At 47.2% G+C, this 14784-nt stretch overlaps 1 protein-coding gene across 1 annotated transcript in view; it reads right to left on the bottom strand.

The window, feature by feature from the left end:
* Window positions 1-14784, bottom strand: part of ZNF608 (zinc finger protein 608) — a 143898-nt gene that overhangs the window by 9278 nt on the left and 119836 nt on the right. The window contains 2 exon segments of the mRNA XM_006169976.3: window positions 1494-1627; window positions 2137-2224. Of these exon segments, the coding sequence (XP_006170038.1) occupies window positions 1494-1627; window positions 2137-2224 (222 nt within the window).

Raw genomic sequence — 14784 nt, 5'->3', positions numbered from 1 at the left:
CAAATAGAGGCCCTGTTCTCCCCCTGATGACTTCAACACCTGACACCCGACAGGCTACCGGTGACTTCTCGTCTTCCTCAGAAAAAGAAACAAAGAAACAGCTCAGGTTTTCTGCTCAGGCTCTGTGTAATAGTTCAAATCCCCACTTTGAGAAAAGAAGAAAACAAAGGCGAGCCGGCAGGGGTGAGGAGGGGAGATCTCCTGACAGAAATGAGATCCAACATCTGCATTTTACTGGGTTCAATCCTGAATCGCTCATTTCTCTTCTGCCTGGTTTCAATTACAGGCAGGCTTTTATGTATTATTAATCTCTCTCTAGTTTCCTTGCAAGAGAGGACGGGGGAAGGAGAGGCAAGAGCAGAGATAAAAGGCCCTGCGCATACCTGGGAGGGGCCCAGTCGTGCTTGGTGCAGTCCAGAAGGGTCCCCACGTACGTTTTGTTCCTCCAGGTGACATTGACCACTAGGACACCTGCAGGCAGGGAGGGGAGGTGAAAAGGGACCACGATTAATACAGATTACTCTGTTTCCAGTTCGTTTATTTATTTATTTATTTTTGTGCCAGCCAAGTTCTATTCTCATTGCTCTCAAAAGCTGTGGTTTGCATTCTTCCTCTTTCTGGTTTCAGTGACCTCAAGTTAAAACCCACAGGAAATTGTGTGTGTGTGTGTGTGTGCGTGTGCGCATGCACACGCACACACACACACACACAGTTGTGCGCGTGTGCCTGTGGTCCAAAAGGGTAAGACTGTGTGTGAGAGTGTAATCAAGACACTGCTGACAGAAGGAAATGGTTTTTGCCATGTCCTGCTGTAAAACAGCAACACTCACCTCTTAATTTTTCCATTATTACACGTAATTGCTTTCGTTTGGCAAGCAGCCAACATAAACCAAGCGCCAGTTACCGGTGCTGAAATCAGAAGGTGACTGAAAGGAAGCAGTTTTGTTTTCAATTCAAAAACATAAAATAATGGCAACTTAAAAAAAGAAAAAGAAAAAAGGAACGAAAAAAAATTATGCGGATGCATAAACATGGTATAGGAGGGGAGGTGGGGGCTCAGAGTCCAGGGAGCAATCAGCTGTGATTTCTCCTTCCTCGCCGCCCCCACCACTCCCTTTGACTCTGAGACAATGATTAGTCTTGGTACTGTTTGGTTTCTTTCATATTAAGGACTCCTAAAATAGCCCTCTTCAGAAAATAAATGTGCACAATAGATTTGCTCTTGGGGTTATCTTTAGAATCAACTTTGGTAAGCATTTGCCACAGAGGATTTAGAAAAGAAATCTCAAAACCAACACACTTGTGGGTGCTGACACGCTTCCCCGGCTTGTTGTCCTCCGAGCTGGAGTTCAGGTCCAGCTCCATCGGAGGCTTGTTTTTCCTCTTGTTGGTGGAGGAAGGGCTGGCTTTGATGTCCTCCGCGGCACAATTCGGCGGTGTCCTGCGACCGCTGGCGTTGAGACTGCCCCGCCGCCCTTTCCCGTTGGCCCCGCCTCTGTTCTTGTTCTGCAGCCCCCTGGACTCGGTGAAGCTGGCCTCGGAGCCCGCCCCCCCCGCCGATCTGGCTCGCTTCCCTCGGCCCCGGCCCCCTCTCATCTCCAGGTCGCTGGTTGGTGACTCACAAAACCTAGGGAAGCAAGGAAAAGATGTCAACGTGTGCAACCCCTGAAGAGCCAGGTGAAATCAGAATGTCCACGGGGCAGCATAGAGGAGGTGACACCCCCCCCCCAGCCCAAGGACTGGGCCCCACCAACAAACAGAGGCCCTGTTCTTCCCCTGATGACTTCAACACCTGCCACCCGACAGGCTACCGGTGACTTCTCGTCTTCCTCAGAAAAAGAAACAAAGAAACAGCTCAGGTTTTCTGCTCAGGCTCTGTGTAATAGTTCAAATCCCCACTTTGAGAAAAGAAGAAAACAAAGGCGAGCCGGCAGGGGTGAGGAGGGGAGATCTCCTGACAGAAATGAGATCCAACATCTGCATTTTACTGGGTTCAATCCTGAATCGCTCATTTCTCTTCTGCCTGGTTTCAATTACAGGCAGGCTTTTATGTATTATTAATCTCTCTCTAGTTTCCTTGCAAGAGAGGACGGGGGAAGGAGAGGCAAGAGCAGAGATAAAAGGCCCTGCGCATACCTGGGAGGGGCCCAGTCGTGCTTGGTGCAGTCCAGAAGGGTCCCCACGTACGTTTTGTTCCTCCAGGTGACATTGACCACTAGGACACCTGCAGGCAGGGAGGGGAGGTGAAAAGGGACCACGATTAATACAGATTACTCTGTTTCCAGTTCGTTTATTTATTTATTTATTTTTGTGCCAGCCAAGTTCTATTCTCATTGCTCTCAAAAGCTGTGGTTTGCATTCTTCCTCTTTCTGGTTTCAGTGACCTCAAGTTAAAACCCACAGGAAATTGTGTGTGTGTGTGTGTGTGCGTGTGCGCATGCACACGCACACACACACACACACAGTTGTGCGCGTGTGCCTGTGGTCCAAAAGGGTAAGACTGTGTGTGAGAGTGTAATCAAGACACTGCTGACAGAAGGAAATGGTTTTTGCCATGTCCTGCTGTAAAACAGCAACACTCACCTCTTAATTTTTCCATTATTACACGTAATTGCTTTCGTTTGGCAAGCAGCCAACATAAACCAAGCGCCAGTTACCGGTGCTGAAATCAGAAGGTGACTGAAAGGAAGCAGTTTTGTTTTCAATTCAAAAACATAAAATAATGGCAACTTAAAAAAAGAAAAAGAAAAAAGGAACGAAAAAAAATTATGCGGATGCATAAACATGGTATAGGAGGGGAGGTGGGGGCTCAGAGTCCAGGGAGCAATCAGCTGTGATTTCTCCTTCCTCGCCGCCCCCACCACTCCCTTTGACTCTGAGACAATGATTAGTCTTGGTACTGTTTGGTTTCTTTCATATTAAGGACTCCTAAAATAGCCCTCTTCAGAAAATAAATGTGCACAATAGATTTGCTCTTGGGGTTATCTTTAGAATCAACTTTGGTAAGCATTTGCCACAGAGGATTTAGAAAAGAAATCTCAAAACCAACACACTTGTTTCCTGCAAGCCATTCTGCTTTTCCCAACTGCTTTGCAGGCAGACAATTTAATTTAGCACTGCATCTGTGAATTACTAAACTTAAGTGCACTTAGTATACCAAATGTCACAGAGAAACAAAATATAACATCCTCTTCATTTCTCTCGAGGACACGTGCCATTTATGTATTTCAATCCCTCCTCTAAAATCTATTTTAACGCCCGTTGATTCCGAGACATGCGTAAAGTATCAGGGTAAAGACACGGAATATTTACGTGAGCTTTTGTTTTCTTTTCTCTGCCTTTCTTGGAAACACAAGAGGACATAAGTCAGTCTATTTCTAGCTGGTGTACCACTGCCATTTTGAATTTGACAGGAACCCCAGGCTGAGGTTTCTCAGGGTAAGCATAACCTCACAAGGTAAGACTCATTTCCTTGGGAGCCTTGTATCAGCAGGTAAAATGTCTGAGTGGCTGGGGCTTACATCCTCAAGTGAGAAGGATGGCTTTCTTTCAAAAGTCTCAAAAGACGACTTTTAAATGGTTTCCCATATGGTCTATGTTGCTATTACTCAGGTGACAGCTGAATTTACTCACTGTAAACTCAGTCTTTTGTAGCGATAGACTAGCAAGGGGGAAAAGCCAGGATGGAGCCAAGCAAGCATTTCCTCAAATCACGGCTGATTCCATTGTAATTCCCCCAGGAAAAAAGAACTTTTTTTAAACCACTGAGTATAAAAATTCATATCGCGGTGAGAATCGATGGTAAATTAGGCATTTGGTCAAAGTGTGCACAAGACAACAATTGAAGGAAAGGCCACCTTGTGAGCACAACCCTTGGGAAAGGGGAGGCGGTGAGACAGGAGGGGCAACGGGAGGACCAGGCTGCTTTTCTCATCATCTGCTCTCTGGGGCACTGTGTGTGGTGTCAAAGACCTTTGCAGCTGCTTAAAATTCTTTAGCATGTCAGCTATATTTACAGTGCAGGAATATATCTGTATTGCCAGAAGGTTACTGCAGTTTAGCTTTAGACGCAATAGGCTGAATCACTGCGTTCCACAGTCCCTGATGTAGCACAAATGTATAATTAAAACTGCTTGAAAGGAAACATGAAAGAAACAACAAACCCTCCATTCTTGCAGTAATAAAATTAAAAACAGGAAAAGTCTGCACAGACACTTAACATTTGTCTGCAGTGAAAGGCTTTTGTTATTGCTTTTCCCCTAAGGGTTTCGCGTTTCCAGCAACCGCTGGCCGCCGATTGGCCAGCGGCCCCAGCGGCCGCTGCGAACGCTCGCGTTTGATTGGCTGGGCCGAAGGCGGCCGTCCAGAGCTCGGGAGGCAGGGGCCTGGGAGAAAGGAGCGAGGGCGAGGGCGGGACGCACGCCGGTCGGGTCTGGGAGCAGGGGACAGGCTCGCGAAGCATCCCGAGGGCAGAGGGGACTGCCCGGCTCGCTCGGTCCACACCTGCTCGTCTGCACTAACAAGGTCTGTCCGTGCGATGAGAGCGGCGGTCTGCGTGGCCGAACCCATGACCCCACACCGCGCGCCTCCACACAATCCTCTGAACCGAATGCGCAGGCCCCAAACAGGATCTGGGGAAACCTGGGGCTGGGGAAGAAAGATCCAAAGCAAGCACTTCACCACTGCTTCTTTGGGTACTGTCACAAGGGCTAAACTAGTTCTCACTCCACTATTCACATCTGCTACTCCTAGAAGCCACGCCAGCAGACCTCTTTCGTCGTTGTTTGCGCTCAGTAGGAATAAAATCCTGTAACTAAAAGCCCATCTTTAACTTCAAAGGGCCTAAGTAAGTCGCCCTTATTTTTCTAGAAGCACTCAGTATTTTAAAAAGCTCAAAACAAACACATGCTGTACTCCCAGGGAGATTTTGAACAGTCTACACCAAGCAAAGCTAATTAAATATGTGTGCTCTGTCTCTTTCTTTTTAAGTACAAGCCGCTTCACAATGCCACAGAGTATTTAAATCAGCCCAGGAGTCACGCGAATATGCACATGCGCATTTGTACACAGCCAAATCTGCTCCATGTTGGAATGAGGCTTAAGGAACGTTTGTTCCAGAAACTAGGCAGTGCGTTGTAATCTTTCTGGACGGTCACAACATCCTATCGCAAAGGGCCAGGTATAAAGGTGGTGTCTCCGCTCCCAAACATCCAAAATGGTTTGTCACTTTGCTGAAATGGGAAAATCACCAACATGTTGTCACTCCTGGTCACGCACATAAAAACACATGGAAGACTATTAAAGGAATAAGTGAAGATGAAAATGAGCCCTTTAAAAGTACAATTTTGAACTGCAGAAATCTGTGTATAAAGTTATACTTGTCACTTATATAAACTGGGAATACAAATACATTTATTCCAAACGGGGGTAGACTGCTGAATGCACATGTATTCTGTCCAAACGGTTGGCCTCTGAGCTAGGTGCTAGGGACGCTGTGCAAGTGGTTTTCATCTTCACAACCTCCAGTGTTTCACCAGGGCTTCCTCCCCTCCCCTTTCCACCCATGGCCTGGGCATGGTCTATGTCAAAAAATAATAATGCCAACCCTGGACGATTTTATATTTGAAAAATATCTGAGGCTTGTTACCAGTAAAACAAAACTGCAGCTGAAGAGTGCAACGGATGGTCTGAGAACATGCTCACCACACAGGGTTTTCTTTGTATCTTTAATTTTGTCTTGGATACTGATGCGGAGGCTAAAATGTTGTTTTTAAAGGCACCTTATTTACAGGACATTTAAAAAGAACATAGCATCTGTCACATACCCTGAATCTTTTACTTCTACAGGCCAAAGGATTCCAGTCAGTGTTGTAGTATCTCCTCCAGTAAGGAGTCAGGGAGATGGCTGCGGCCATCGTGCATTCGCTACATCAGGTATCTCTTTGGTGCTATAGATCCACCACGTGGCCGCGGCCATCATGCGTTTGCTACATCAGGTATCTCTCTGATGCTATAGACCCACGTTTTGGCTAAAACTCCATCCAGTCTACTTCCAGACTCTGCGATCATATGCAGAACCAACACAGGCATACCCAGTAATCCAGAAGCGGAAATACAGTTTTGCATATTACCTGCATGTATAGAATAGCTCCTTACTTCCTCTTACTAGAGTGTACCCTGGAGGCGACAGTTGAGGTGCCCACCCTAGACTAGCAACCTTCTGCCAAGACCAGTGATGGGCACCGAAAGCAGATACAACCACACAATACTGGGCACCCATATGAGTAATATGGAAATTCTAAACAGCTGATAGTAAGAGTAGACCCCTACAGGTCCCAAGGTATTGTAACAAGCCACAACAAGCTCGGACCGGGAAGATCTGTTGCTAACTGCTGTTCTGTGGGTTTACTTGAAGGGGCATGCGCCTGAGTAAACGCAGCAGAGTGTACATGCGGGCAGCAGCAGAGTAACCAATCAGAACAGCACTGGTTTCAATACTAGACCAATGGGATTGCTGCTAGAGTTGGCCAATCAGAGCCTCACGGTTCAACACTTCATTTGCATAGGCAAGACCTGGTTGAGGATTTGGTAGGAATTATCCATCTATAAAAGCCCACGTGGGGCGCCACTCTTTTGAGTAAATCTAGCAGTCTACACAGGTTGATGTCACCCATAATAAAGCCTTTCTTGATAAAGCTCATGGATCAGTGTTTGGCTTTTCTGGCAGGGCAAAGGATTTCCAATCTATCTTTATCAATAGTTTGGTTCAATAACAGTCCTAAGAAACTAAGACCATGCTAAGCCAAGCCCCAAGGATGCAATAGCTACGGGATGAGGAGGCCAACTGCCGTACAAAACCCATGAGCATGTCCCTTTTTTCTTCTGGCGTCACCGATGACAGAGGATTTCACCAGCACGCACCCAAGATTGTCTAATTTCCAGCCATCTTGTTAAACGGTGTCTCCTGGGTTAACCTAAAACTGGTGCAGAGCGCATCCTGGCTGTGCATTTACAGGAAGTCCCCTCACAGGCTGCTTCGCAGCGTCTCACTCAAGCGACACAATGGTCACCGGCGAGTACTCTTCCGCTCTAGGGCACACTTCCCTGAGTACACTCGAGTCTCTCTAGATGTTTTTCTGCCATACTTCTGATCCCTGCAATGGAACCTTCCAGAGTCCTTACTCCAAGCCCCGAGGCAGACTGAAGTCCTAATGAGTTAGGACCAAATGGACACCCAGATGTCATCTCCCGCATGAATCCTCCTCTCAGTCACACGCCTGCCCTGCACCACCGAGAGTGGCCGTTCTCTCCTGGCTCCCCCAGCACAGGCCACACAGAGCTCTTTCTCTGGGGAACACTCACCAGAGTGCTGACCTCTTTTCTGAGTCTACAGCTAGACTTTCTCAGCCTCCCTCCCCGTCCAACATGGCTACTTGACTCAGTTCCACGAAAGGGGAGTGAGTGAACTCCGGGCCACTTCCAGGCCTGACCCAAAGAACCTCCCACAGGGTGTTCTTCTAATCTCCTGTCCTTTCCAGTTGGCTGGGATGAACATGACCACAGGACCTTAAAGACCACAGTTGACGGTGGCTGAGTCGTCTTCATCGGGGCCTCCTACAACGAGAACGTGCCAGACACACCCAACCCCGTCTATTCAGTGAGCAACAAATGAACTCTCACCATGTCGTGGAGACATGTGTCCTCCCCTAATACCGAGTGATCCCTCTAACGTTTCCCCATCCACATACGTGCTGAGCCCATCTCTTCCAACCAGACAGCAGTTTCTAGACAAAGGAGCCCTGCCTGCACCCACAGGCCCTGGGAGCACAGCGCCCCGCTCACAGTGAGGTTTCCTGTCACATTCCGGACCTAGGAGGTCATCGGGAAAGTCACTATGTATTTTCCTGCATTTTTCATTCATTCGTTCGTTTATTTATTTACTTTTATTTTAAATTTATGTACATTCATTCACTGTGCATCGTTACGGTATACAAAATGAGATTTTTCCATCCAGAATACATTGTATATTGGCTCAATCAAAAATATTACCGTGCGTGTTATCCCCAACAAATAATTTTCCATGTCTTGTTTCTTATATATTGTTTCTCCCCCCCCCCCCAGTCCCTCTCTCTCACCTCTGCCATTTCGCACCCTTAGATACACTGTCTCTGGTATCTGCATGTCTATGCAGAAATGCATCATGGCGTTCCCGACAACCCCATACGTGGAGACGGAGGAGGGAACCACGATTGAATCCCACTCAGTGACCCCCATACTTCTTCAGTAAGCATCCTCTCCCACAAGATGACAAGTGTTTCTCGGTGCAGAGATTTTTACTGCGAGATACTCTAAAGATGTGGTTTACACATTTAGATTCCTGGTATTTATGAAGCTGTTTCCTCCAGAACTGGGCAAAGGCCTGACTTCCCAGGGGACTGGCATAACTGTTTGTATTACAGTTTAAAGACTGTTTCAAACCCTTTAAAGTGCCTCCTCCCAGGGACAGAAGGTCTCTGCCACGCACGACAAAGGCTGACTTTGGAATCAGAAGTTTTTCTGAACTCTGAATGCAGACCCACATCTGGAGAGACTTGGTGTGCACTGGGGCAGCAAATAGGAACCTCACTCTGATCACCCTAAATGGTAACCCAGTTATGTCATAATCCTTTTCTTTTTCCAGAGTTTACACATTTCTTTCCTATTGTATTTTTTTTTCCTCCGAGTGAAACCTTAGAGACCATAAAAATGCCACAGTGTATGCTGGTTTCATGAGTGCAGAGTAAAATTGCTGCACTTCAGGTATCGGGTTACTCTACACATTTTTATACAATGTGACTATTGTACAGGTACGATTTATCACCCCTCCTTTGTTCAGCACGCTTTTTCCCCCCCCCTGTGTTCCCCCCCCCCCCCCCCCAGTATTTGGCTGTTGTGCTGTGACAGTCAATACTGGTCCTTTGCAAAAGCTGACTAGTAAGTACACCTACTCATTGGCCTAGCTTTCGTGTTTTTAACCTTCAGATGGCTCCTCTTGAAAGGACAAAGTGCGGTGTGTGATTATTTCGGAAAATTTTAAATTTACGACCCGGGTTGCCCATAAAGCACTTGTCGGCCAAAAGGCAGCAGGGCGTTCCCACTCCCTGAGCCGCTGTCTGGAGCAGGAGGACAGAGCAGTGCTGTCACATGACCAGAAAATGCAGTCTTTTTTTTTTTTTTAAAAGAGCCCTACTGCTGGGTTAAATGTTTGAAGAGTCACTTTAACCACATCCTGTAATCAAACCATCTGGAACGCAGTGCTGCGATTAGTCACCCTGAACACTGGGCTTTATCTGAACAAATAGGGGATGGCAACGGGCTTGGGAGATAGGGCAACGCTCACAAAGGCAGTGTCATGAAACACTCCCAGCCCCAGAGAGCCGCCACCCAGCTGTAAACCCCAGGGACGCGCCACTCTGGGTCCCCGCTCCATGTCAGGATGGAAGGTCCGGAGGGGTAAAAATTGCTGGTTTGGATAGAGCTTCTCTGTGGGCGGCTGGGGCGTGTGCGCGTCACTCCACCTCTGTTAATCATAACCTCTCCGGTGCCGGCAGCTCTCCTATTAGGGTCTGTCTGATTCTCAGGACATGAGGATGTTTGTGAGAGGACCGCCAGGACTCTTCATTGGCCAAAGGTTAATCTGAACACCAAGACATTCTTTTTGGTTCATCTAAACCCAATTCACAAATAAGGGGCAAGGGGTGGGGGGAGCAAGCCTAACTAATTAATACCAAAAAGCAATGGCAAAATCCTGCTCTAATTTACCTTTTTTAAGATGATGTATTCTTTCTTACTTGACAGCCACACATTTGTCTCAAAAACACATCTGATCATCAGTATAAGGTCTTTAATAATAATAATAATAATAAACTGAAAGCATTCCCCCCAATGCACTGAATAAGCCCTTAAAAAAAAAAAAAAGAAAAGAAAGAAAGAAAGAAAGAAAGAAAAGAAAAAAAACAGAGCTAAAGAAACCTTGTTTCCCCATGGGCCTTAGGGTTTAATACACAAAAGAACACACAGCCACTTCCATCACTGTCACCTCCCCCGCAGCCTTTGTTCTGAGGCCTGATGAGCTGTATTGATTTGGGAAAATCATTGAGCTTCTTGGAAAACTAGACTCTCGCTTATTCACTGCCATCTATTTCTTTCCCATGAAGACAGGTGGTCAATATCCAGTTGACTGGTCAGCTAAAAGGAGCTCTTGCTTTGCTTTTCTTGCTTCCCTAGTAACATTATCCTTTCCCATTTCTGGAAAATACAATGACCTGTTAAGAAGTGTCCCGAGGGAAGAAGAGGGAGCAGAAGTAAGGCTTTTGTAAGGCAGTAGCAAGAATGGTAACATGCCATCCCACACATCTGCATGGGAGCCTGCGCTGCATGGAGGTGGTGACAGCACTGTCACCGACCAAGGGTTACACAGGTTCAAACACTAAAGAACATTTCCATAGCTCAGAATGCAACTTTTGAAAAAGTATCAAATCAAAATGGATCATTTACTGCCAAAAGAGCTGCTACTATTTTCTTTTAAATAATCAGACACATGCTCTAGGGAGCAAACTTCCTAGTTACAAAATATTATAGGTATCACTAGTGTTTTTTTTGGAGAGGTTTTTTGCTATAGGGTGTGTGCGCTTGCCAGACAGACAGAGACAGAGAGATAGAAAGCGAGAAATCACCCCCCAGGGGGGATGGTCACGCCGCAATCCCTTCTCCTCCATTCTCCTCTCAGGATCTTGGGCACGCACACACACGTGCCTGGCGTGAGTTTTAAGCCACCGGGTCCGGGACGCGAACTGCGGTCAACTACGTGGGAGTCCAGCGACATAGCCATTACGCTAACTGCTGGTTCCCTAGGTATCATTAGTTTTAGGCAACAAAGAACATCATGGAGGGGGAATCACAAGGAGAGTTTTAGAAAGTAATTTTAGGGACCAGCAGTTGGTGTAATGGCTCTGTTGCTGGACTCCCATGTAGTTGACCGCAGTTCAAGTCCCGGACCCGGTGGCTTAAAACTCACGCCAGGCACGTGTGTGTGCGTGCCCAAGATCCCGAGAGAAGAATAGAGGAGAAGGGATTGCGGTGTAGCCATGACCCTGGGGGCTGATTTCTCGCTTTCTGTCTCTGTCTTTCTGTCGAGCGCACGCGCCCTATAACAAAAACCTTTCCAAAAAATAAGAGTAATTTTAAACATGAGCAGTAGAAACACATGTGCATTTAAGTGAAGCAATCCTAAAGCAATACTGCCCTTGAGGGCTTAAGGGTAGCTTTAAAAAAAGAAGTATGTGTATGTGTGTGTGTGTGTGTGTGTGTGTGTGTGCATACACATATATATTTCACACCTTTCACACCATAACGCATACCCACTATTGCTTAGGCAGTTCTAGCAGTGCGCTAAGGTGCCCAGTGTCAGTACTTGGGGACAGGCAGGAGGACAGGTTTGAAATGACACTGTTGAGGGGACAGGACGCAAGCCCTCTGAGCTTACTTCAGCAAGGGCAAGTCAGAGACACTAACTGGGCTGCATCGAAAGTCGCCCACTGCACCCCAAAAGGCTGGCTTCCAGGCTGGGGTCCGTCAGGGCTCAGTGGGCACACAGCAGGAGAGAATGGACAGAGAGGACCGAGGGTGATGGAATTGGGACTGAAACACAAAGTCTTCTGAGACAGGCCTTTGGAGATTTAAATGCATACACTGAACGTGTCTGTGCAGAGAGTGTGTGCCTACATAGATTTGTACAAAGAGGCCTAATTTCTTGCCTCTAATTAAACTCCTGGTAGGTAACTGCATCCCCCGAGGCTCGGTGGTACAGAGTGGCAACAGCACCACACTAATTTCCGATGCCAAGTGCCAGCCCTGAATCTCCTCCTGCTCCTTGTGAGGTACCCTGCGGCGTATCTGAAATGGGAGTCTAGAAGATGCTTTCGAACACCAGCAGGCTCCGCACACGCCCTCCTTTCCGAAAGCACAATTTTCTTATGAGAGGAGTAGGATGAGTTCTAGACCCCTCCTCCCCTTCTCCATGAAAGACAAGGGCTCCAAGTTGACTGGAACAAAATCAATTCTCCCCCCATCCGGTCTCACGATCTTGTATTATTAGCTCATTAGAATTTTTCTTTTTCTTTCTCTTTCATTCTTTCTTTCTTTCTTTCTTTCTTTCTTTCTTTCTTTCTTTCTTTCTTTCTCTTTCATTGTCTTTCTTTCTTTCTTTCTTTCTTTCTTTCTTTCTTTCTTTCTTTCTTTCTTTCTTTCTTTCTTTTTTAAATAAAAGCATTAAAAAGTTTGGGAAAGGTATTTTACCAGTATTTATTGAACGAGAGCTCCAGGCAAGAAGGAGGTTCATCAAGGACATAAGCTCAGTCACCCTGCTGCCTTTGATTGCGAGGGCACAGAGTCTAGTTTGTCTGATAGCCACATTCCTTGTTTCCCTCTTGGGTTTGCACAGATGGTGCTTTCTGGTGACATACAAAATATACTTCTTTGTGTGCCATGTGTACGCATACATGCAGATCCTTCCTGACTGTACACACGTGCACGTGGGCCTGTGCGCACACACACACACAAGTTAAGAGCCATAATAATGCGGGACTAGCAGTTAGCATAATGGCTATGTCGCTGGACTCCCATGTAGTCGACCACGGTTCGAGTCCCGGACCCGGCAGCTTAAACTCATGCCAGGCGTGGGTGCGTGCATGCCCAAGATCCCAAGAGGAGAGTGGAGGAGAAGGGATTGTGGCGTGGCCATTTCCCCTGGGGGGTGATTTCTCACTTTCTGTCTCTCTGTCTGTCTCTGTCTTTCTGGCAAGCGCACACGCCCTATAGCAAAAAAACTCTCCAAAAAAAGAAAAAAAAAAAAGAGCCATAATGATACAACTCCTATTGTATTACTTCCTAATGGCCATTCCTTTCCTAAGAGTGTTACCTTGCGAGGTGGCTATATAGAACAGCCCTCGCCACAGGGCACACAGCCAGGGTCCCCAGAATGGAGCACAAGCAGCTTCTACTCCCTCCGATTGCCAGACTCACATGTCACGGAAGACAAGCAATGGAAGCAGGCAGCCGTTCAGATCACGGGTCCTCATCATTTCCTGCTCTTCATACTAATTACAGGATCCTTTCAAAGAGCAGCTCCTATTCTAAACCTCTCTGTGGTGCCATTACTTCAATCGGAAAATCAGATAAAAAAAAAAAAAAGACGAAAACCAGGCAGTCACCTCCAGGAGGAGGGAAGGGAGGAGTAGGTGGGAAGGCAAATTCTCACGATGAATGCAACTGAAAGGTGCACAGGAAATAAAGTGTGGGAATGAAAATAAAATCTCTATCGTTCGGGCAGAGGGAAGGCAAGGAAAGGAGAATACGGAGATGCTGGTCCTCCCGATGTCTCTAACCCCCTCACCCTCACAAACCCACCAGCTCTTACAGGCCAGTACCAGCGAGGTGGGGGGCGAGAGCCAAGTTTCAGTTTTAAATGCTATGGAATTGGGGAGCAGCAGGTGCCGTGGTGGTTAAGGACGCTGGACTCCCACATGGCAGACTGCAGTTCGAGTCCCGGACCTGGCAGCTTGCTTTCTCACTCTGCCCCCCCCGCCCCCCATCCCTCTCTAGTCAAATTAAAATAAATAAAGTTAAATAAAATCATTTTTAAACGCTGCTGAGCTTGTCAAAATATGCATAATAAATTGTAGATTATAGGGCTGCGTTTCAAAGTCATTTCTAACCATCCCCAGTCCTTGAGCTACAGGGAGACAGTGGGAACCAATTGACAATTATGCTCCACATCAAAAAGCTGCTACTGACCCATGCATCTCGCTGGGACTGAAGAGCCGGGCTTCCTATAAATTACGATGCTTTATTTCAAGGTAGAGCGCTTATTTGCTTTCGTGCCGGCTCTGGGCCCTTTTCATGTCTAGCTCTACCGGGCCCAGGAGAGCACGCGTTCCTACAGCTTGGCTGGCCACCAGCTGTGTCCTCTGTAAATCAGAAAACCTCTGAACGGGCCATTCTTTACAAAGGCCAACATTTACCGGAGATGATCGCGCTGCTATGATTCCAGTCGCTGAAATGTAAAATCGCAATTTATAACTGTGGCCGAACACAGGGAACCGCCTCTCTTCACCCGTGTGCGTGTGTGTGTGTACGTGCAGGCCCGTGTGCACGTGTGTGTGGTCAGGAGGGATCTGCATGTATGTATACACATGGCACAGGGAGAGGTACATTTGTGTGTCCCGGAAAAACGCAGCATCTATGCCAACCCAGTCAGGAGACAAGGAGTGTGGATGTGAGAGGAGCTAGGCTCTGTACCCTGGCAATGAAAGGCAACAGGGTGAGTGGGTTTCTGTCCTTGATAAACCTCCCTGTTCTCACCTGGAGGCAGCCACGCCCAACTGGCCGCGTGGGAGGCCCACACACTCTGGTAGCGAAGCCCCTGTTTAATACGGCTCTAGTTCAGATGTAACAGGTGAAACTGCAGGAATGAACTCTAAAGTTCAGTCTGCAGTCAATGTTGAAGGCTGGCAAGGAAGGAAGAATACAAATGGTGGTCAAATGGATGCTCTTAAGTGCCTCACAACCTGGCTTTGGACACAGACCCGCCTGGGTCACCCTCAGCTTGACAGCTACTGCATTCTCAGGTGGCCTGAACCTCTCTGAACAGCAGGTGCCTCACCTGTGAGCCAGGGAGCGCAGAATATTAAATAAGCTCTGGTTTATTAAAGCAGTCACAGGAGCGCTGGCTCAACTAGTACTTGG

The sequence above is a fragment of the Tupaia chinensis genome, unplaced genomic scaffold, assembly GCF_000334495.1.
Source record: "Tupaia chinensis unplaced genomic scaffold, TupChi_1.0 Scaffold147918_1, whole genome shotgun sequence".
NCBI lineage: Eukaryota > Metazoa > Chordata > Mammalia > Scandentia > Tupaiidae > Tupaia > Tupaia belangeri.
Note: the sequence above shows the minus strand (reverse complement) of the source record. Positions and strands in the feature narration are given on the sequence as shown.